At 38.0% G+C, this 23,111-nt stretch overlaps 1 protein-coding gene across 1 annotated transcript in view; it reads right to left on the reverse strand.

Moving 5' to 3' along the window:
- Positions 1-23,111, reverse strand: part of L (zinc finger protein Lobe) — a 135,786-nt gene that overhangs the window by 92,887 nt on the left and 19,788 nt on the right. Inside the window, exons 2-3 of the mRNA XM_033330622.2 lie at positions 21,187-21,267; positions 20,879-20,941 (exon numbers count right to left, since the gene is read on the reverse strand). Coding sequence (XP_033186513.2) covers positions 20,879-20,941; positions 21,187-21,267 — 144 coding nt within the window. The remainder of the gene's footprint in view (positions 1-20,878; positions 20,942-21,186; positions 21,268-23,111) is intronic.

Below are 23,111 nucleotides of genomic sequence, written 5' to 3' on the forward strand. Positions count from 1 at the left end.
TCTCTCTCTTTCTTTTTTACGCGCCAAAAACGAATGATCCCGCGGATCGTTTGGGAGGGAAAAGCGTTGAGTATATTAGGCAGCAGAACGTGGGGTTCAACCGGCGACGGGGCGATACAGGTTTTCGCAGAATTTAACGTCACATTCTCCGAATACAATTTTTTAACCAGATAACTGCGTCTGACAAGTACACTCGTCATACAAACTAAAAAATTACCATTTACATTATACATCGTAGACTTTAAGAAACGGACTACCGTAGTTCCTCATTGCGCGCCAGAAGTGAATAAATCGTTGGTCGTTTGAAACAGAAGAGTGTAGTTTTAAGTGCATCAAGTAAGTTTTTCAAGATCGTTGCGCACTTCTCGAGACGAATGACGTGTCTCTTGATAAATGAATCGTCGCTAGATTCGACAAGGAAGAGTGGTAAGAATATCAGGTGAGTTTTTGAAGACCGACAGGGAATGTTAGAAGATCTTGTGATACTCTCGTGATACGATTTTAACGAGGATAACTAGAAAAAAAATGTGCCACGTTAGAAGAAACGAGATCTACCATTCACCTCCTTGAAATTTCCCAAAATAACCAACGAATGCTCGTTCGCCAGAATATTTCAAAAACATAGCAAGATCGATCCTGGCGAAATTTCTGACGGTCGAATGTATCGCGTATATCGATCGAGCTCATAGTTCACGAGAAGATACGAACCATAAAGCGGCGTACACACCTGCGTATCGTAAACATAACGTCGCGAGACCGTAAGTTCTCCCTCGGTTGGCTCGACGTAGCCGATTAGTCGAGGAATTAGCGCGAGGTAGCTCTCGAAATTATTACACCGAGCAGTGCCTTCCGACGTGCCGCTCATCCAACGAAAGGGTGCTCCAGAGGGTGCTGCGCGACCCCTCGCCTCTCTCCATTCTATCTATCGGCGTGGGGTGCGCCGTGCGAGGGTGATTTTTCGCGAAATCGAATTGCACCGTCGATTCAATAACGCCACGGCCGTTTCCTGTTTGTTTCGAGCAAACAAAATCGAGCCCTGGTGAAATTTGTGCAATTGACTGAGCGATCATTTGAAAACCAACCTATGTTCGGCCGATGTAGTTGGTTTTTTGGTGCGGATTTTCATTTCTGTTTTAATCTCTGTTTGGCTGTTTCATCGGCTGTAACGTATCGAACGTGAGATTTTTCGTATTAGATCAAATTCTAATACGATATGCCGTGATACGAAGGTCAGTCAGATATAAACCGGAGTTTCTTCGCAACTTTATATTCCAGTAGAACGCTTAGCTTCTCCATAATGCTTCATCCCCGAACTATGGTCGCAATCTATCAAAATTTCAAAGACCTTTGTGCCGCCCAGGATTAAAAATTTAATATAATTACGCGTTATGCAACCAATGACAACACTGCTTTCTCACTCATTGTGCTAGCTACGGAAAAAATGAAAAATAGAGCTCTTTAAAGCAGGCCTATCTCAACTTTCACACAATCCCGTTTTGACGAGTATACTCGTCACGAAGAAGTGACGATGTTTGGTGTTACGACGAGCTCTGTCGGTGATAAAATTAAAAACTAAAACGGTCCTTTCGTTACTACTTAATTCTATATTATAACATTCTACTTCTATTCAATTCTATATTATAACAGCTACGCACACTCTGTGTTCGACGAGTATACTCGTCATCGCTTACCTTTTGCTATTACCTTACACATTTTAGCTACACGTTTTTCAAAGTGATTGAAGAAGCCTGGCATTGCCATTTAGCGAATAATTGGTAAGTAGAATCGATTACGTTTTGTTATTTGTTTCGACTAACGAGCATATGCGAAGATTACAGAGTAGCAGTTCTTGAAGAAGATTTAAAAAAATGAAAGTAGAAACAACAAGAATATCTCGTCTAGGAATGCGTGTTACATCTCCGAAAAAAGAAAGTAGCAGACAGAGGAAGAAAATCGTGTAGCAATTTCTCTTTGGTCTTCTTAATTATCGCAACATAAGGAGAATGAAATACGATGGAAAGATACGAAGAGGATCCTACGTAATGTACTACTCGCTTGAAACGCGTAGCAGCCGAAGGAGAGAAAGATTAGCATAAAGTTAGCAAAGCACCTGATACGTATATGTTCACGCGAAAGTTAAGTTGGCTCGTGCTACCGGCCTTCAAGTCCCCAGATACTCCGTTCTAGCTTCGTCACATTTCGATAGCAGCTTAATACCGTATTCCGGAACATCATCGACACCACCGTACAGTTTCTCGCTCTTCACGAATTTCTCGGGTATTATTCTAAATTCGCGAAAATTAATCTTTCACGTCTGAAGTTATTTATCCTGAAAGGAGTTTCTTATTTTTCTGTCTAAATTTATGAAAATTTCACGGGGGTCGTTACATTGAAATTTACGGAAACTACTTCTACAGCGCGGAAGATTAACATTATCCACGCTACATTTTCTTCGTCGTGATACATCTCTGGATTTATCTAATGTATCAAATTTCGAATATTATTTAAAATTCGTGAAAATTAATCTTTGACTGGAAAGATACTCTTGGTGAAGAGTATCTTATTCTAAGTTCATCGTGTTCTTTAGAGATTCTTTTAATTTATGAAAATTAGTTTCATAAGCAGAGGGAAATCATCGACGCCGCAATAGATTTTCTCGCCTTGCGCCCTGATATATACGTTACTTCAAATTTATTAAAATCAATTTTTAACTTAATAGTTGTCGCAAAGGAATTCTTATTCTGTGGAATTTCGTATGAAAATTACTCCTGCAATTCGGACCGTTTATTTCGAAAAGACTGTAAGACTCCATTTTTTGAAAAAATTGGGAAAGCGAGAGATCTACATATACTTTAACGTGGAATTTGTATTTGTGAATAATTTATAATCTAAATCTTAAAATACTGGTTTATCGCAGTCAATTGAAATTTCGTTGGTAAATGTAATTGCATAATCATCAATTTTGAAAGTGGTGTGTACCCGTATCCTGCAATCTGTAACCTGTCCAAACAGTCGAGGAGCCAACATAATCAAAAACAAATGATAGCGAATATAATCCTAATCTCTGTATTTAACATAATATTGCATGTATCAATGTAAACAAGTTGTTTAAACACAATTCGGTAATGTACTTGTAAATTATTATTACATTTATTAAATAATCATCACTATTATAATTTAATTAAATCCTTTGAAAATTATTTATCAACTGGATAACAGCATTATAGTTTTATATTATAGTATTATAATAATTATATCGTACAGAATTGCAAACCTAAGATTAAATGGATAATCTCTCATTGTTGTTAGAGCTTGTTAACGAGACAGGCATGCTCACCGTGGTTTAACATAAAAACATAATAATTTCAATTCATTTAGTTTCATTCGATTTATTTTCAAATATCGTACAGATACCTATAAACAAGAACGGACCAAAACACAAAACAGAGATTTTAAGTAATTAAAATTCAACGAACCGTGTAACTCAATAATTTTGAAAATGTCAGTTCATTCGTAATCCTGAAAAAACAACACTGATCTAATTGATTCTGAAAAAAGAAAACCATTTGTATAATGAATTTGCATCTACTTGAACACACAGAAACGTGGACAAACTAATTATAAACCTTATCAGGATTTTTCCAATCGATGGAAACGCAAACATTTCGATATTTCGCTTACGCTTTGAAAATAAACGATCCAATATAACAACACCTACGATAAATTAAAATCAAACCAAAATCAAACCATCAAGAATGTCTTCTTTACCACCCTAAAATAAATTCCACGATTATTTAAAATTTAAAAAAAAAACCCTTGTTTAACCCTTGACTCCGGGATTATGTTTCATTAGAGAAATGAATTTCTCCCTGATCGATACATTTTACGTTCGTGAAAATTAGTTCCTACAACAGAGCAAATTGATGTTTCGTTAAAAGTGCACGTATATGCAATTTGCCATGCGACGACACGAATGCTGGTATTATTAATTGAAGACTTAGAATTTCGCGTGGGCTTCGATACTCCCACATGTTCGTCCTATCAAATACCCACGCGTCAACCCTCTCGAATGAAGTTTAAATTCGCCGATCAGGGGAGACGCGACGCTTTGAAATCCGATATATAGCGTGCGTGTGTTAATTAGCCTGTGCTACTACAGGATTTCTGAAATTTAATGCACACCATCGGTGATAATTGATACACGAAATTCATCGTAAATTCTATTGCCACTTCGAAATTTTCGATTTTAAATTGAAAAAAAAGAAAGAAAAGAAAAAAACCTCCAAATCACTGGAATATCTATGCTTTGAAATTTAATATACAACACTGGTAATACGACTTGCCATAGATAAATGAATGTACCGTTCTTTTTTTTTTTTTTTTTAATAAAAGACATTCTATTTATTTCTTCTGTTCTATCTATCTATTTATTTATTTACGAGAGGAAAGTAGCCATTATAAAAGACATAACAGTATATCGTTACATTTCCTTGATCCCTTGCTTACAAAGTCAATATTAAAGAAGAGAATTTTAGCCGCAGGGGTCACTTTTGTCCCGGGGACCTTAAGCGCGTAGTTGAATCGGGCACCGTAGCTCGGTTAAATCATCAAATTTTAACCTAACTTTCTAACCTAACCTAAATCAAGGGCAAAGAGACAATTTCCATCAAGAAACGGCTGACAAAACTCGCTGACTAGCTGGAAGACGAGATGTTGGAGCAAAAGATGAAACGATGAGATACGAACACGATCTAGAAGGAGGATCGTTAGTATGGCCTCGGGACACTGACTCGTTCTAACCTTTATCTCCTCGAGTTACCAAGTTTTACCGCGGAAACTAAAGCGGCTCGACAACGGGCACCAGTGCCTTGAAGTTATTAGCGAGCCTGGGAAACTTCCTCCAGGCTTTCTCATTCGTTTACGCCCGCGAATAACAGGTGGTAGTCCATCTCCCTTCCCTCTGTAACTTTTCACCGAATCGGCTGTCTCCTTTCTACTCTTAAACACTGCTTATCTCCTATAATTGGGTTTGTCTTCCGTTTGATTTATTTATCTGGATTAGAAGAATTAATCGCGAGTTGGAACATTATTATCGCAACGAAATTCGAGTGCCCCGTTTCTCCTTGAATCTTGTCAAAATTTTCATCCTGGCAATCCCAGCTTTTCCGACTCTTGAATCGCTTATCTGCTACAATCGGATTCTTCTTTCATTTCGAAGAAAATTGTGATTTGAATTACGATTTCATATTTGAAATTATCATTACGATTTCCTTACTTGCATTAGAAGGATTAATTCCGAGCTGAAATATTTCTACCCTAACAAACTCGAGTATCTTCTTACTTGTAACTAATTTTACGACTAATTTTTCGTGAAGAATACGTACGTGTCAACTCGAATCCACAAGTAACGAATAGACAGCGGATTTCGTGTACCAATAGTACATTTAAAAGTACGAAAGTTCCGTATCCTCGTATTCGCGTTGTCTTTGTCCTTCGACTCGTCGAGCACGGAGTACGCGTGGCTGTCGTGATATAGAATTAAGTTGCAGCGAAATATCCGTCTTCCGAATCCTCGTTATAACGCGAAATGTTGCCATTTCTTCTCGACGAGTATACTCGTCAGGAACAGCTAACCGGTTCATACTTTTACGCTAGCAGACGGCAGGAAACCCATCAGTAAAACAACCGATTCCTTTAATCAGCACGCATCAATCTGATAGAAACGATACCTTCGGAACCGCCGACGTGCTCCATCGAATTGCAATTGCAATTGCGGCTACCACGAGTTTACCACCGTGAGTACAATCGCATTAGATATGAACAGGGAGCACCGGTGCCGGGAGAGCGAGTTTATAATGATAGAATGGGAATGTCTGGTCGCTCGAGACCGTATCATACTTTACCACTATAGCGGGCTAGCTGTTTCACACACGGTGTGTCGCGGCACACGCATCGAAACGCAAATGGGAAAAGCGGGGGAAAGGGGGGAAGGAGGAAAGGGTGGCGACGGGGGTGACAAAGTGCATTAGAAATCAGAGATCAAACAGTCAATTTAACTTTGATCGTGCCGCTGCCCCACTGAAAGTATTCTACTTTTGCGTTTGCTTTTAACGTTTTTTCATTCGCAGATGTTATACTTTAACACAATTCCAGGTGTCAGAGGTCGTGAGAGCGTTTGAACACATATAGAACATTTTTGCGGATATGTGACGCTTAATGAGAAACAACTGTCACGATTATATCGATAACACATATGGACATTTTCTATGAATACGTGACACATAATGAGAAACGACTCTGTCATGATTATATCCATATAATATGATACTTGACATTTTTTATGAATAAATTTGAAACGATTGTCACGATTATATCGATAAAATATAATGCTCGTAGAAGTCGACGAATACGTCGTAAAATACGTAATAAGCAGCGATTATCGACGATTATATTGATAAAATTTTTAACGAATCGGAAAATGTGTATAGGAATTGCAAGATATTTACTGCGGGAGAATAAAAGAATATTCTAACACCTTTTTAAAGGAAATATACGTTATATTAAGTAACTGTTATAAGTGCATCTGCGATTATCACAGAAAAAGAACTACATCTAATTGAATCGCAAAGTTATGAACCTTGTGACAAAGGTTTTTATAGGGTTGTTTAATTTTTTAATGGCCATAGGTCAATGTATAAATCGTTTCTTATAACGTTGATTCCATTAATTGGTTATAAGCCTAGCTTCGGACTAATTAGAATATATTGGTATCTAAAACATCCACGATTCTGACATAGGAAAAATGAGGCATGTCTTTCATGACTATATTGGTAAACTTTGAAAAACTATGCATACTGAAGATTTCTCGCAAATATAAAAATAGAAAAATATTTCAACTCTTTCCATGAAGCCTATTCATTAAACTGTTTATTGTATCAATGAATTATTCGTTCTATTAATAAGCTTCATTATCTTTAATGAGCTACTTTTTGTATTAACTATATGCTGAAAACGATTACTAATATTTTAACGAATTTGTATGGAAGAAAAAATATCCTGCAACATTTATATGAATTTCCAAAAATGTCGTATAAAATACGTAACAGATTTGCAAATATTTTGTAGAATAATTATTGGAAAGCTTTCGAGATTCGCTTCACGCGTATATTTCAACAAACTGTTTAACTTTCGTTCGATCCAACATTGACGTAGTCTCCCTCTAAAAACGATATTCGGATAAAACAAAAATAATGTTCAGAGTGCTACCTATCGTATTAAGTTGGAAAATAACAAACGTCCTGAATAGAAATTGGTTTGAGATGCGAAGGAAAAAGAAAAAATGTTGCAAGTTGGAGAACGTAACGTGACAGGGAACCCGTAAAAAGGGAATATCAACGTTCGTTGGCGCTGGTAAGGGTGTAATTACGAAAGCGAAATACGCGCCTGACGATGAAGAAAATAATTACGCCGGGATGCGGAGATTAAAAAACCATGCAATTTTTGCGCCAGGAATTTTTACACGCTGGCACGCGGAAAGCTGGTCGAATAACGCGAGAGTTGATTTACAACTGGCACCAGAATGTTTCTCGTAGCCGCGTAAAATACGCGGCTGCACTTGTATTTATGCACGGCCGTTCGTTTCGAATTTCGTTTCGTTGCTACCTCTGTTGATCGAGAAACAATTTGATAATGAACAGTTTGATAACGAACGGTTTGACACTGATCATCGCGAAGTTAAGCGTTATCAATAAAGGACGTTCAAAGAGAGGTAAATTGTGGTGAGAAACGGAAATTATGGGCAAACTATAGATTTGAAGAAAATCAACTTGTTATTGTTGCTGAAAATTGTTATTTTACTATGGAAGGATTTAGTCTTACTATAAAGAGAGAAACTCTTCTTCGTCAACATACTCGTCACTGCATAACAAACGTTGATGCACACAGACGATAAAACTAATTCGAAGGATTTAATTTCCCTGTACAATATTACGTAATATTCTGTATAATAATACAGAAAAAAGATTTTTGCCCAGAAGTGTCTCGAGCGAGTAGAAATACCGATTGTTGCTCAGACAACATTCTGATTTCACAATCCTACTGATTTTGGGAAATTACAAACAAAAAGAAACGGATTAAAGCAAAAATTTATAAGAGAAGAAACAGCATAAGTTTCCGAAGAATGAGTACTTTTTCGATTGAAAGTATGCAAAGAGAGGGGGAATGCTAGACTTTAACTGGAGAAAAAAATTATTAGGAATTTGTATATTATAAAGAAATCAATATGTAGACGAAGATCATTAGAAAATTGATTTTATGCTGTCTGTAATAAAATCATCTATGACTCTAATTAATATCCATGATTTAATAAGAGTTCAAACTAGCACACATATGTGAAACAACGTCACACTCCTATACGTAATATCGTTCACCATTGTTGAACAGCTAGGTGTTGCTGCAAGCGAAAATTTATGATCATTATTCCAGCTCTGGACAGATATGATCATGCACGTGCACGAATTTAGGTTTGTATAATGTCCCGCTGTGTAATTTGGAATGTATCATGAGATCACATATACAGTGTCGTGTTTATGTAACGTCACAACTATGATTTCAAGCCTGTGAAATTAATTCACAAAAGCGTTCGCCACGTTTCTCTATGCGCTCACTGTGATTCTATTCTTTGCCCAGCCTTTTTACGTACGCGTTTGTACATAGCAGCGCAGGCTGCGATAGGACGAGAAAGTCAAAATCAGATTCGTAAGAGATTCACTATAGAACAATAGACAATAAACAAAATCGTGTAAAATTTGATTTTCTTCCGTACAGCATTTTTAAAATATTGAGTACTTAATACTAGCTAGAGATAACAGTTTTCTTTCTTGAATCCTAACATCTATTGTAGACGATTGCACATTTCCTTTTTCAATGTTCTATCAAATTTATTAGAAATCTTCCCATTCAGGTTCAGATTAAGGAATAACATCTATCCAATAATCGATATCTTACTTTGAAACCAGGGGGCCAATATAGCAGTTACCTTTTTTGGGAAAAATGTTACCGTGTGAAAACTAATTTTTATTTCAACGCAGGCAAGTTATCGACAAATTTGAAAGAAATCTAGCAAAAACTGAAATGATTATAAGTCTTTATTCTAATTACGAGTAATCATTACGAATGATCAACATTTTTTTCAGCTACCAGTTACCATTATCGATGACGGAAATTTAATTTTGATTAACAGTAACCGATACAAATGACCGGGGTTGTTCTTGTTCACCAGTAACCATTATCGATGTCCCGAATTTTATTTTGGTTATCGATAACCATTAGAAAATTTTTTCCTCGTTGCATTCGAGTATCGTCGACTGTTATTGATAATTAGTATTCATTTAGGCGATATAGAAAAATTTAATTATAAAACTCATTTATTAAGCTAAAAAGCGATATGAGAATATTTGAAACAAAGAACAGGATGAAACTATATTGTGTTATAATATTTTTATTAATAATTGTATTATTATTCTATTACGATATCTTCTATTCTATTCTTTGTTTTATATATTTTCATACCGATTTTCTTTTCGCTTAACAAAATATATAAATTTTATCTCATTAATTTTATTCACATTGCCAATGAATATGCACTAATCATAAATAACGTTAATAACGATTGACAATAGCCGGATATAGCCAGGAAAAATTTTCCTCGACGATAACGGTTATCGGTAAGCAAAATAAAATTCGTGCAATCGATGAAAGTTTACTGATAACTAGAAAAGAAAACATTTCATTGATCATTTATATCGGTTACTGGTAACCAAAATTAAATTTCCTTCGTCGATAATGGTAGTTCGTGAACAAAATAAAATTCCCGTCACCGACGATGATTACCGGTAATCAAGAAAATCCTAATCATTCAGAATCCGTAACATATAATAATCATTGTTATCCGCAACAAAAATTTTCTCATTGAAGATATCAGCTCCTACACCGTAACATCTACAATCTGTAAGACTTATAACGTCTGTTTAGAACGTTAAAGAACTGCTATATCGTTACAAAAATACTCCTCTCGCATAATACAATCATATAGAAATATATACGATTCGCAAGACGAATGACCATTCGATCATTCGACCAACGGAGATTCAAGGAATTCGATTCAAGGTTCAACGTCTTCCGCTTGGACTGCCATCGATAACGTTTAATTTCAGCCAATCTACGTGGTAACTTAAAAAATTCACCGGGCCAGCGAGCGATTGCAAGCGTTTTCAGCCCATCGGCTGGCACAGGTGCATCCGTATCGCGCGTGTAAAACGCGCATGTATCTTCCGGTCTCTTCTCCGCGTGTGCGTCTATCCGTGCATGTTCACCAAGCTCTCCTCTTCTCTCTTACGATGCAAGAGTAAGAAAGGGAGAGTTGAAGAGACGGGAGGGGGGATAAGGAAGAGGAACGATAGAAAGGGAGAGAAAAGGAGAAACCTAGAGTCGGTCCCAAGGGATACGTAGCGCTGTGCCATGGCCCGAGGCAGCTCGTCACCTGGGACAACCTTATATCGGCGAGTACAGTCGCACCGAGAAAGTGCCATTGTACCTAAAGCCGTTTTCCTTGCTCTTGATCAAGAGCCATTCGAGAACAAGCGCGATTCGCGACTCGAAACGATTCCTGGCTCTTTCTCGTAAACGATCGACGAGCTCATAGACAATTTGCAACTGCCATTAACTAGGATAGTTTCAACTCTATCGGTTGACATTTTTCGGGTACCATTTTACGCGTATATTGGCAATTATTGAATGAAATGTTTAAAGAAGTGGAGCGATGTACGGCTGAATTTTGGAATTATGCGACGAGTTGTTACATAGTTTTACACAAAAGTGGTAACTCGAAATTACCATCGATAACAAGTACTGTTTCTCGGAAAGGAGCCAGAAATTGATAGATAATTTTTTTTCTAGAAATGAAACATTTCTCTCGTTTCCCTTAGGTATTGAAAATATATCATAAATATATACATGACGGATTATTAAAAGAAGCGTTGAACGAGGTACGGCTGAATTTCCAAGTTACAGAATGAATTACCAAGGTCCCGGTATATCGGATGTATGTATAATACTATTAGCAAAAGTTTCCAAGCGATACGTTACAAATTACCAGCGAAAACACGCGTCCTCCCATCTCCATAAGCTAAGCTTCCTAAAGATCTCAAAAATTCACAACGCGACATTGAAAGCTCCTCCAGCGAAACTCCGCGCCCACGCTAACGTTCCACCAAAAACTTCCACCCGAGCTCGCACAAATGGAGTACAAAAGCGAAAAACAAAAACAGGAATGATACAACGAAAAGAAAAGAAGAATACGATATAACGGAAGAGAGAGAAAAAGAGAGAGAGACAGGGGAAAAACGTAAACGAGATGAAGAGAAACGAGGAGTAACGTTGAAGTAGAGGTTGAAGAAGGATGAAGCAGCTGGCGAAGGGATGGTCGAAAAGGGGGTGGTGGTAGAAGGGTGGAAAGTGCGAAGAGGCAGCGGGGCCAGATCCCATGGGACTCCGTGCTCTCCTCTGGCGCTGCCAGCACTCCGGGAACGCGAAAGAGTGGCGAAGGGGTGAACGGGAGGGACGCAGAGGGTTGGCGGGAGTGGGTGGCGAATGGAGGGGGAAGAGGGAGAACTAATCAGCTCGACGCATGCGCACTGGGCTGCCCCGGTGGTCTCCAGGGATTCCCCTGGCATTCCCCATAATATACCCTCTCGCCCAACTCCCCTCGCGTGTGCTCTCCCGTCTCTCCACCCACCACCCCTTCCATCCACCTTCTTCCTCATCCCTGAGCGCCCTCTTTACCTCCGTGTCCTGCTCCTCCTGCACCTCTTGGATCTCTCACGTCGTGCGGCTATACCAGCTACAGGACTTTCCAACGTCCCGCGGGAAAACGGAGAACTCTTCTTCTCCCTTCTTCCTTTCTCTTGGTCGTTTACCGTCTCGTTTCGGCAAACTTTCTTCCGTAAGTTTTGCTTTTGTTGCTTTCGGTTTTGAGACTCACCGGTGTATTTGGCTCGATAAATTCGTCTATTTATTTGTTTCTTTTTTTCCTTTAATTTATTTATCCGGAGCCCCATTCACACCATCGAGGGTTACTCAACGACCACGGTTGTACGTAATTTTGTTTGTTACACTCGACGGGCAAACTCGTTATAATCCTTTTACTATAATCGTTATATTATACGTATTTCTTACTATATAACTCTCGTTATAATTCCTCTTTTAGAAGAAAGATAGACGCGAGTAATCGAGTGGTTGATTAACAATTAGAATCGCTGGGAACATGGTAGCTACGACCAGTTGCGGCTAGTACGTGATTAACAAGAAGTGACTAAGTACTTAAATAGAATTTAAATACCAAGAATTACTAACTGGTAAAATAAGAATAAAGACAATGCGACAGGCAAGATCTAAGGCGATATAAGAGGACGTTGGTGTGTTCAAAGCAAGAGAGATGGTTGCAGAAAGAGTTCGGTGGATGTATTGGCGTGTAATATCACACGGTTGAAGCAGCTAAAATAACCATACAATGCACGATGATGTTCTACTCGTGATAGTTCAGCATGATGTTTTTGGATGCAACACTAAGTTTAACTTTCTCTATAAATGTTTTGATTGGAAGAGTCGAAGCTGCAAGCACGACGTTGGTTCGGCTTCTCTTCGTTGAAATTTGGATTTCTACGAAGATCTCGTTTCACGACGCGAGCCTTTCCAACTTCGTACGACGAAATGAAGAACTCTCGCTCTATTTGGCTCTCCTTTTTCTCCCGCTTGATCGTTTACCGTCTCATTTTAGCCAGCTTCCTCCTCAAGCTTTTGCTTTCGTTGGTTTCAGCTTTAAGACACGTTATATTTGGATTGGCGAATTTATCTATTTACGCGTGTATCTGTCGATCGCAGAACTCGAAGTCAGAAGCACCACGCTAGCATTGGCTTCTTTCCGTTGAAATTTGGATTTTCACGAAAAGATCATTTTACAGTGCGGAGCTTTCCAACTTCGTACGACGAAATGAAAAACTCTCTTTCCTTTTGACTCTCCTCTTCTTCCCCCGATCGTTTACCGTCTCGTTTTAGCAAACTTCCTTCTTCAACCGTTGCTTCCGTTGTTTTTGCTCTTCAGACGCGTTGCTGTATCGTATTTACACTGACAAATTCACTTATTTATATATTTACTTCGCAAAGAGTTCAAGCTGCAAGCACGATGTTCTGGCCTGGCTTCCTTTTGTTCAAATTTGGATCTTCGTTTTACCGTATGCGACTTTTCAACTCTCTGTGAGGAAACGCGGAACTCTCTTCCCCTTTGGCTCTTCCTTTTTTCTCTCGATCGTTTACCGTCCCCTTTTAGCAAACTTGCTCTTTTCGTTTTTGGCTTCGAGACTCGATAGCGTGTTTGAAGTGGTGAATTTAGTTATCGATTAGAAGCGTGGAAGTTACAAGCACTATGTTGGTTTGGCTCCTTTTTGTTGAAATTTGGATTTCCATGAAGAGAGTTTTTTGCGGTACATGACTTGCCAACTTCCCAGGGGAAGATGGAGAACTCCGTTTCTCTGTTCTCTCTCGCTCGTTTACCGTCTCGTTCTGGCAAGCTTCCCGTCTTTTAAGTTTCCGTTTTGTTGATTTTCGTCTCGAAGCTTATTGGCGCGTTTAGACGGATAAATTTATTTATCCATCGCTTTGGCTCCTTTTTTTATCCAAACAATTTGCATTCCCATACGGGACAAGCTACGTATCGAGGGTACGTTATTTTCTTTGTATTCTTCGATCACGTTGATCTGTATTATCACGTTGGTGTATTGTAGGCTTTTTGGCGGGTTATCGGCAGATTTATTGGTTAAAAAATGAAGCAAAGTAGATCGCTATTAAATTGAAGAAGATGATTTGATATTGAAAAATTCGATAAAATGAAATTCGAGAAGAATGGGTGCGCGAAGATGTCACAGTTTTAACAGTTAATAGCGTGAGCTAAGAGCGATCTCTTAAAAATCGTCCAACAAAAACGTCGTCGGGTCGGTGTTCGTGACGAATTGAAATCTCTGACATTAAGAAAATGGGGGATCTCGGTTCTCCCAATGGGAGAGGTTGGCAGGTCCTCCAACCTGATGGTGGGCGACGAAAAATGAGAGGGCGGTAGGAAGATTATGCGAAAGCTGTTCGGGAAGCCGTGTCTCTCCTGTCTGTTAAATAATACTGATAAATACGGATACATTCGTTCCCTGGATGAAGTCCCAGTTTCTTCAAGAACATCCAGCGAAATGGAAACCGGTATTACGTACATTAATTAAGGAAAATTTTCATCAGGAACGTGAAGAATATTATTAACAGGAATACATTTTTCCAGCAACGTTTACTCTTCTAGTTTCTCCTTCGAATTTAATAACGCCGACGTATCAATTAATTTATCGCTTATTTACGAACTTGCCCGTACTCTCATAATTTATTATTATAGAAACGTATTTAATTTAGTTTTAGGAAAAGTGCAACGATGCTTTAAAGAAATACAAAAAATCAAGATAAAAATAAGGAATTGCTGAAAGAAAAAAAAATGAATATGAAGTTTCAAGCTTTCACATCCACATGCTAATTGATCAGGTCCGAGCATATTAAATTTCGTATCATTTAGTTGTATTTCGACACGGCTAGGAAAATTTTATACTGTGAAAGCGAAATATAGAAGCTCGTTAAAAACCGCTTCATTGGAAAATGAGTACGTGCTTTTTGCAACCACTGCAATCCTTTTGCGATCCTCTTTAAATATGTCTCCATGAGCTTGTTAATACAACGCAATATAACTGATAATCGCATTGATATAATTGATAATTCCACTTCGAACGCAGATTGTTTTATATCCCAAACGAGACAAATAAACGATGAAAAAAGAAATCGCCAGACACGGCGGGTTATATCAACAACGACTGAAGAATCAGTCCAACGACCATAAAATTACCGGACGCCATGCGTTAAAGAGACGTCACTTTTTACATCTACCACCATACAGTGATACATCACTGGGTGTACTCGCATTCACGTCAATTTAAGTCACCACAATCCCTGCCTATTCTCATTGTACAATAGATTGCTGATACACAGATTGCATATAAAAAAATCGATAATTCTTTTAATTTAAACACGTCCACAAGTGACCAAGCACGTTCGTTAACAAGTCAAACGAGTAACTTAAGATCGACAGACAGCAGCCCTTCGCTTCCAACGATTCGTGAAGCGTTTCCAAGAGCGACGATTCCCTTTCCATAAATCAAATTCTCAAAAAAAAAAAAAAACTCCAACGCCTACGCGACGCGTGCCCCTTTGTTAAGCAATAACGTACGCGCCTGGTTAATTCGTAATTGGCTGCATCTGGCCTGGCGAAAAAAGATTCGAAATAAAGGAGGATCGATAAAGAAGGTCGGATGTGAACGTGTTGTTCGAATAATCGAGACCCAGCGGGTTTCAGTCGCAACAGAAACCACCCTTCCATGGATAGCAAAAAAAAAAGGAAAGGAAAGAGAAAGGAAGAAAGAAACTAACAGAAACCACCCTCGGAATTCTTTTGCTGGTCGTTGGTGCAAGGCGTTAACCTACCTCACCTCGACTACCAACGATCTTCAGGATGAAATCGAGTCAATATTCCCAGGATAATCGTAATACACGGACGATGCGCATCCCGATGTATCCTACGGAAAGATTCGTCATTTTATCTTTACGCTCTATTGATCATCGGCATAGGAGAAATAAATTTTTCGTCCTGAGAATTCTTTTTGTTTAAACGTTTAATCTTGTGCGTTTGTAATTCTTTGTTAGAATATTCTCGGATATTGCGAATTTTTAATTCGAGCATTAATAGGAGTTTGTAATTGGTAGTTTAATGACAAGGAACAATGTTTCTTCATATCTGTCACTGATCTCGTTTGTATCATTTCCCTTCGCTTTCAGTTAACAATTCGTCGTTTTTTATTTATCGTTTAGTACGAGTTGAAGCTTCGGTACGACCTCCACTGCAAGTGACTTTTAGTCGAAATAACAGAATTTTTCTAAATTAGATAAATTCATGGAGACTTGTACAATTTTGCTGAATTTTTCACTATAAGACAAATTTAATCCATCACTCGTTACTCTCAAATTCTAAATACTTCTCTCAAATTCTACTAAATTCTACTCTCAAAATATAGAATACCTCTATCACCCTCGATCTTTGAACGAAATAATAAAGTTTCTCTAAATTAAACAAATCCATAGGAGAACGACTGGTTCTTTTTCCCTCCAATTTTCCACTAAAAGGCAAGTTTCATTCATTGCTCCTAAGCTCCACCGATGAGCACGTGATTCTCTCTCTTTTCATCTTTAACTTCCAAACGAAACAATACAAATTCCTCCAATTTGAATAAACACAAAGTATTGTCATTTCTTCGTGACGAGTATACTCGTCGGAAACGTCTAACTGGTTAGTTTCTGAGATCTCAATAATCGAAGAAGTCCACACTCAATAACGTGCCAGACGCGCGAACTTCATGAAGTGAATTTGAACTTAGTTTCTCAAAATTGAATTGCAAATATTTCCAGAATAACACTTACTTTTATTTTATCTCATTTACTGGAAATGCACGATATTAACCATATAAAATTTAGTCTCGTTCAGATTTAACTTTAAGCTTGAGTAGAAAGATCGTGGTGATATTCGTGTCGTTGAGATTTCATGATTTCACGTTTGACAAGCAAGGGCTGTTCGATTGCAAGCCCATATTTCGCATAATCTGAAGCAACTGTGCGATGCTTAGGGTTTGCCCTAAACTTACGAATGTAAGAAGCTGAACGGTCGTAATGCATGTAAAATGAACGTATACACATTTAAGCGAACCGATAAATATCGATTGCGACTGTCAATCTCGAAAATCTAACTTCTATCAAATCAGCAATAGGCGTAAGCTCTGAGAACAATTTTTCCAATGACTTGACTAAAAACTTGCTTCACAAGCCTGATTCATCTTTTGTCTCATCACGAGTCATAATCCGCTAGCAAATTCGATTTCAAAATCGAACGGAGGACACGAGGCACGTTTCCGCGTCATTCTTTCACCCAGCAACCACGTACGCAACGTATACTAACAGTTTAATACACAACTCGTTAAACAATACCATCGTCCTTGGCGTCTATACAGGAAGATGAAGGAGCCTCGTATAATCTCGCCTAACGATTCCGCTGACAATCCTCGAGACCCCATAAAATTTCGTTGCCTGTTCTTACGCGAGCCAAACGAAGCCAAGCCACGCTGGCAATAGTAACAGCAGCAGCGGAGAAGCAACAACCGTTCGCAACGAAAGATTCGTTCCTTTTCCGCGTAGCCGAGACAGATCTTGCTCTTCCTCCCCGAGGAGAAGCGAGATCCGACTTTTATCCGTTCCTCCCTGTACCAGCCGATTATTATTTCAGCTTACCTTTCGCCAAGTGTACTTGCGTCCGCTTTATACTCCAAGGTAAAACCGGCTTGGAGGAGCTCGAAACGAGGTTGTATCCCCGAGGAGGCCACCGACTCCCAAGGGAGATGCCTCGGTGGTTCTCTCTCTCTCTCTTTCTCTCCCCTTTCCGACTCTTTGCCCCTCTTTCTCTCTGTCTATAGTTTCCCTCTTATTCGCTCTTTCGTTCCTACAGAACGGTATAGCGCGGCTGTCGTTGCTACTCGAGAGTGAAAACATCGAGGCACCTCTGTTTCTTTAATACACGGTTTCTACGTTTCTGTCTCTTTCTCTGTGTCTTTGTCTCTGTCTTTCTATATAGAAGCCATCGCCGCTCATTACAGAGGAACAAAATGACGCAACGTTAGCGACACGAGTTTTCCAGCTGCTTCTATTAAACTGGTCGTTGCTCGTTGTTGGAAGATAGCAGTGTAACAAGGACTCGGGTGGCTGCAGGATCATGGTTTATTTGGCTTAGCGTTAGCTAATGGAGTATCGATTTCAGGATCCCGGAATTTTTAGGCTACGACCGAGCCTGAGGTTTGCTGCGGTTGCGCTGCAACTTTCAGCCTCCGAGCTTTCGCAGTATCAGTCTGCGGATTTTTAGATTATCAGCCCCGAAGATCGGAGGATCTTGCAATTCTTGGTTCAGTTTGAAGGGAACTCGCGTTGATTCGTGAACGTTGCTGGAACTTCACGGTACTCGCTAATTGATGTGGAGAATTTGTTGAGTGGAGAACTTCTAACTTAGGTTTCACAAGACCCGGATCAGTTTGTCAAAGTTGTCAAAGTTGTTGGCTATGCAATTTTGAAAATTGCTGAATCTTAGAAGTTAGAAGAATCTTGTCCAAAGTTTCTAAAGAAGAAACTGTGCTTTGAAATATCCACAATTGGCACGCGTTTGCTTGTAATCAAAGAATTTAGGTAGTTTTAGCTCAGCTTTGTGAAAGACTCGAATCAGTTTGTCAAAGTCGCCAAAATTGACTATACAATTTTGAAGATCGGAGGATTTCAGAATTTTTCTGGCAAACTTATCCACTTTGAATCTCGTTACGGGTTTAGACAACAAAAAAATACTGCGCTTTGAAATATCCCAATTTACTGCAGAAAATTCACGCGTTCATTTCGGTGCGGTGCGACTCGATATAATTCGCGTAATCGAAATTTATCGCGTAGCTTCGACGTTTTGGCGTTACAAATGGACAATTTTTCGGTTAATATCCCATTCATTGTCAAGCATAATGGCTTTCGCATAGCTTTTTTTTCAGTGCTTACGATAGCAGTACAGTGTTACTGACTGTGTAGCAAAAAGAAAAAGACAGAATGACGTATCGAAAAAACAATCCAGGTCTATATCGCTTAAGATACTATTGTTTCCTAGCTATACCGTGGAGAGGACATATCGACATAATAAGCACGGTTGGATCACTTTCGCCACCTGAGCCCCTATTACAATTCTGAAAGGAATTGCCCTAGCTAACACTTCTTCTACACCCCATATGCTATATACCATATGCGTGAAGTAAATAGAAACTCCCCTTGTGGGATCACTTAATGATTTTAATGACATTACTACGTATAATGTAATTTCGATAATTTCTATAATTATGAACATATTAATTATTTTCGCTATAATTGTCTGCATTAATTTCTAAATATGATGAATAGATTGTTCATTACTAGACTCGGGATTTTTATGTATTTTTACACTTTTATGAACACAGCTAAAGAAATATAGGATCTGAGTAGAAACATTTGTTTCCTTGTAATAAACAGCCTATCTTAAATATTTTATATAAATTTTAGATTTTATACGCGCGTCCTAAAGAAATAAAAATTCACAATTTAATTATTATGTAATATACTCAAATGTTGTTACATATTGTAATACTTGTATACTACTATTATGCAATATATACAAATTACTTTATTTAAGAAATTTAAACAAACTTAAACTTAAGAAATTTAATAATAAAAAAACACGACCGAGCGTAAAACGATTCAACGAATGTAACAGGGTTAAACAATCCCCTTGCTCAAATTTTTCGGGCCATTTATCAACGCGATATTTTGTAATTAGCCTACGGTTGTTTATACATTTGTAGGAAATTAACAAAATGTATAAACACGCTAAGTGGAGCAGATCTGTACGCTCAATTTTTCTTCTTGCGATCGTAGAAATCTAAGTAGAAATAAACATAAATAAATGAAGATTCTATTAACCAGTTACCTGTTGCGACCTCTTTCAAAATTAAGTATGTCGCGCAATGTAAGCGATGACGAGTATACTCGTCAAGCACCGAGTATACGTGGCTGTTATAACATAGAATTAACTTGTAAAGAAATGACTGTTTCATTTTGCAATTTTCAGCAATTACTAAATTTCAATCTAAAATTGTAGCTACCTTTTTCGCAATATAAAGTATCGCCATATCTTCGCGACGACGAGTATACTCGTCAAAAACAGGTAACCGGTTAAAACGATCCAATTTCGCCGCTCTCTCGCCATTTATCCTCCTTTTGTTACGCGTGCGTCGCGGATAAATTTCGAACGATCGAGATGAAAACGAGCGAATGAAACGATCTGGTTGGGAAAGGAAAAAGGCGTGCGTCGACGAGGCACACGCGACACGCGAAAGGATCCAGAGGGGACAAAGGAATCCCATATTCATAGGGTCTAAGGTGGGTGGTACGTTTCTTGAACGGCGACTACGAACAATGACGACGTGTCTGAACGCATTGTTGCGTCGCGAGGCAATGTCCCGCGAGGACTGATAAAAGTAATGCACCAGAATGCGGCAGAATGCACCGACCGCGCCTCCCTCAATTCCTGGCCCATTGTTACATCTGCATAACGATAGTCGTCTGCCGGCAGTGCTTCATTGTACCGAGTATATTCGATGCTCCAGAGAAGAAGATGCTCGCGGAAACCGATTCTTCCTTCTCACTGGGTTAACGCGTCGCTGTATACCCGAAATTAAAGCTAATCCGCCACCGAACCACGCTAAAATGATGAATTTCTTAAGTTTTCTGGCTTTGCAGTATAATACATCTTCTGGTCTGTATAAGTTCTTCTTCTTTTGGCTTCTTCGTCTAATTTGCTGGTAAAATATATGGTTTACGCCCTGATTTGATCATTGAACAATTTGATTTGAGATCAAGCAATTATCAAAGATCTAACGAATAGCAAAGAAAATTTGAGATCTATAGGAATTTTGTCTAATCTTTTTGAAACGTGTGTGATGTATACCGTGGTTTATCGTCGAGTGGCCATTAAGCAATTGGCCAAAAATCGAACAAACGGCGAAGAAAATCTGAGATCTATAGAAAAGTGCGAGCAATGGAAAAATTAAAAATCTACAGAATCTATTGATAGAAGTCCTCGACTTACCCTCCGAATGTTGACTGAACGCTCTCTGCAGCTCCTCTTCTTCCTCTTCCTCCTCGTCATCCTCTGTAAAAGAAATTGTCAAATCATAAACCATATAATAATAATAATAATTTATAATTAATAATAATCATAATAGTATAGTATAGTATAATAATAATAGTAATCATATATAATTAATAAATAATCCACGAGTATTTCTACTTAAAAAAGAGTTACAAACAAAAGTGGAATATAACGAAAATCCAGTTAACTGTCTAGATTTAACGTAAACGTTGGCTAACGACGAGAAAGTATTTAGTAACACTCACGTTTAATTCCCGTTGTCTCATTATCCTGCTCGGTTACCTCCAGGACATTTTGCTCGTTCCCGTCGTCCCACTCTTCGTCTCCTGCGGAGAGACAAGCAACCATTAATTCCGTTTCATTTGCATATCAGCCACGAAGAATAAAATCTGTATTTGCGAAGGAAAAAAGGAAAGGGGTAAAAAAAAAGAAGGGAAAAAGAAGACGAGGGGAAGAAAAGAGCAGCAACGAGCTACGAAATTGTAATTCTTCTCCCTTTCGAGCATGTGAACATTGCATACCATAAGATACATATACAGGGTGCCTCAAGCAACTTGACGCTAAAATAAAGATAGCGAAAGTCGATATTACGTGAGTTTGGGATTTTTTTATTTGATGGTGTTTAACAATGAAAATCGATTTATTTATTTCATTTATTAACGGTAATTGGCTTAATTATCGGTGGGTTTACCCATGTAATTAAATTGATTTATTATTATATGTTTGCTTATTTATTATTATTTATTGGTTTATTCATTGAAACATTTATTTGTTAATCGCGGCAACTGATGCGATTTATTGCATTATTTAATCATGATAATTGGTTCAGTTAGACTTATTTTTAGGTAAAAATAAGTTGATAAGTCCACGCTTCGTAATTGTAAATAAGTTGCCAATGTTTATGCATTTATGAAGCATGTAAATAATGCAGAAATTCCTAGAATGCAAAATACATGGCATGCAAAGATATATATGAAATATTCGAAGCAAAACACTCGTCATAATATTTAAAGGGCGGAGCATAATTCGTTAATTGTTTAATTATATTCTACAATTTATATCTAACACCTATTCTGTAATTTGTATTTATTGTATAATTCATTCTCTCTATTATTCTACAATTTATATTCCTTGAATTGTAAACAGAGAACACAAGAATTCCATTTATAGCTCAAAGTAAAATTTAATTTTTTTACAAAATTAGATTATACTGCAATTTGATGAGAAATATCGTGACTAAGCGACAGCAACCAAATTTCGCAAATTAACTCGAATCGTCCGAATTATAACGATACTTCTAAAACGATTCCTAATACGAATATAAAAATATCTTGTAAGGCAAAACTGCGTCCAATACCTCTGTGCATGCATTAAACGATGCTTCCCATCATTTTTTTTTTTCACAAAAAAATATACAAATATACTTGTGTTTTAAATCATTACGCTTCTAGTATAAATAATTATAATTCTAGTTCTAGCCGGACACCCTGTACATATATATGTGTTGTGTGTATGAATATGAATTCCAAGTAACACGGCGAGAAACGATTAATAATACGCTTTTTGCAGACCGTCCAGCAGCGGATGAACAAGATTTGTGCGCCGAATGTAACGACGCGAATAAGTTTAACTTTAACGAACTACGTTTCATCGTGAAATACCGGGTGAATTTGCGAGGTGCGAGTAAAATGTTTGATAACAAATTCGTCACATAGAACTGATTAAAATGGATTATCATTTTAATCAAAATTATTCGCAACGGTATTAAATTAATATAACAATGAACTTTCCTTATTCGCGAACGAACAATTGTAGTTTCTTCTCTCGCTAAAACATAGCGAACGAAATTCTACTGATAGACAGCGAAATTAATTCATGATGTTCTTCGTCCCCTTAAAAATATGTCTTCGAGACAATTAACCAGTTAGCTGTTCGAAAACTGTGTTCCTAAAATGTGTCGCGTAAGGTAAAAGACGACGAGTATACTCGTCAAGCACGGAGTATGTGTGGCTGTTATAACATAGAATTAAGTTGTAATGAAACGACTGTTCTATTTTGTAATTTTTGTAGCAGCAAATTGAAGCTATTTTTACACGTGACGAGTATACTCGTCGTAAGACAAAATATTGCCGTTGCTTCGTGACGAGTATATCCGTGGGAAACAGCTAAC

Source organism: Bombus vancouverensis, chromosome 12 (assembly GCF_051014615.1).
Source record: "Bombus vancouverensis nearcticus chromosome 12, iyBomVanc1_principal, whole genome shotgun sequence".
Classification (NCBI taxonomy): Eukaryota; Metazoa; Arthropoda; class Insecta; order Hymenoptera; family Apidae; genus Bombus; species Bombus vancouverensis.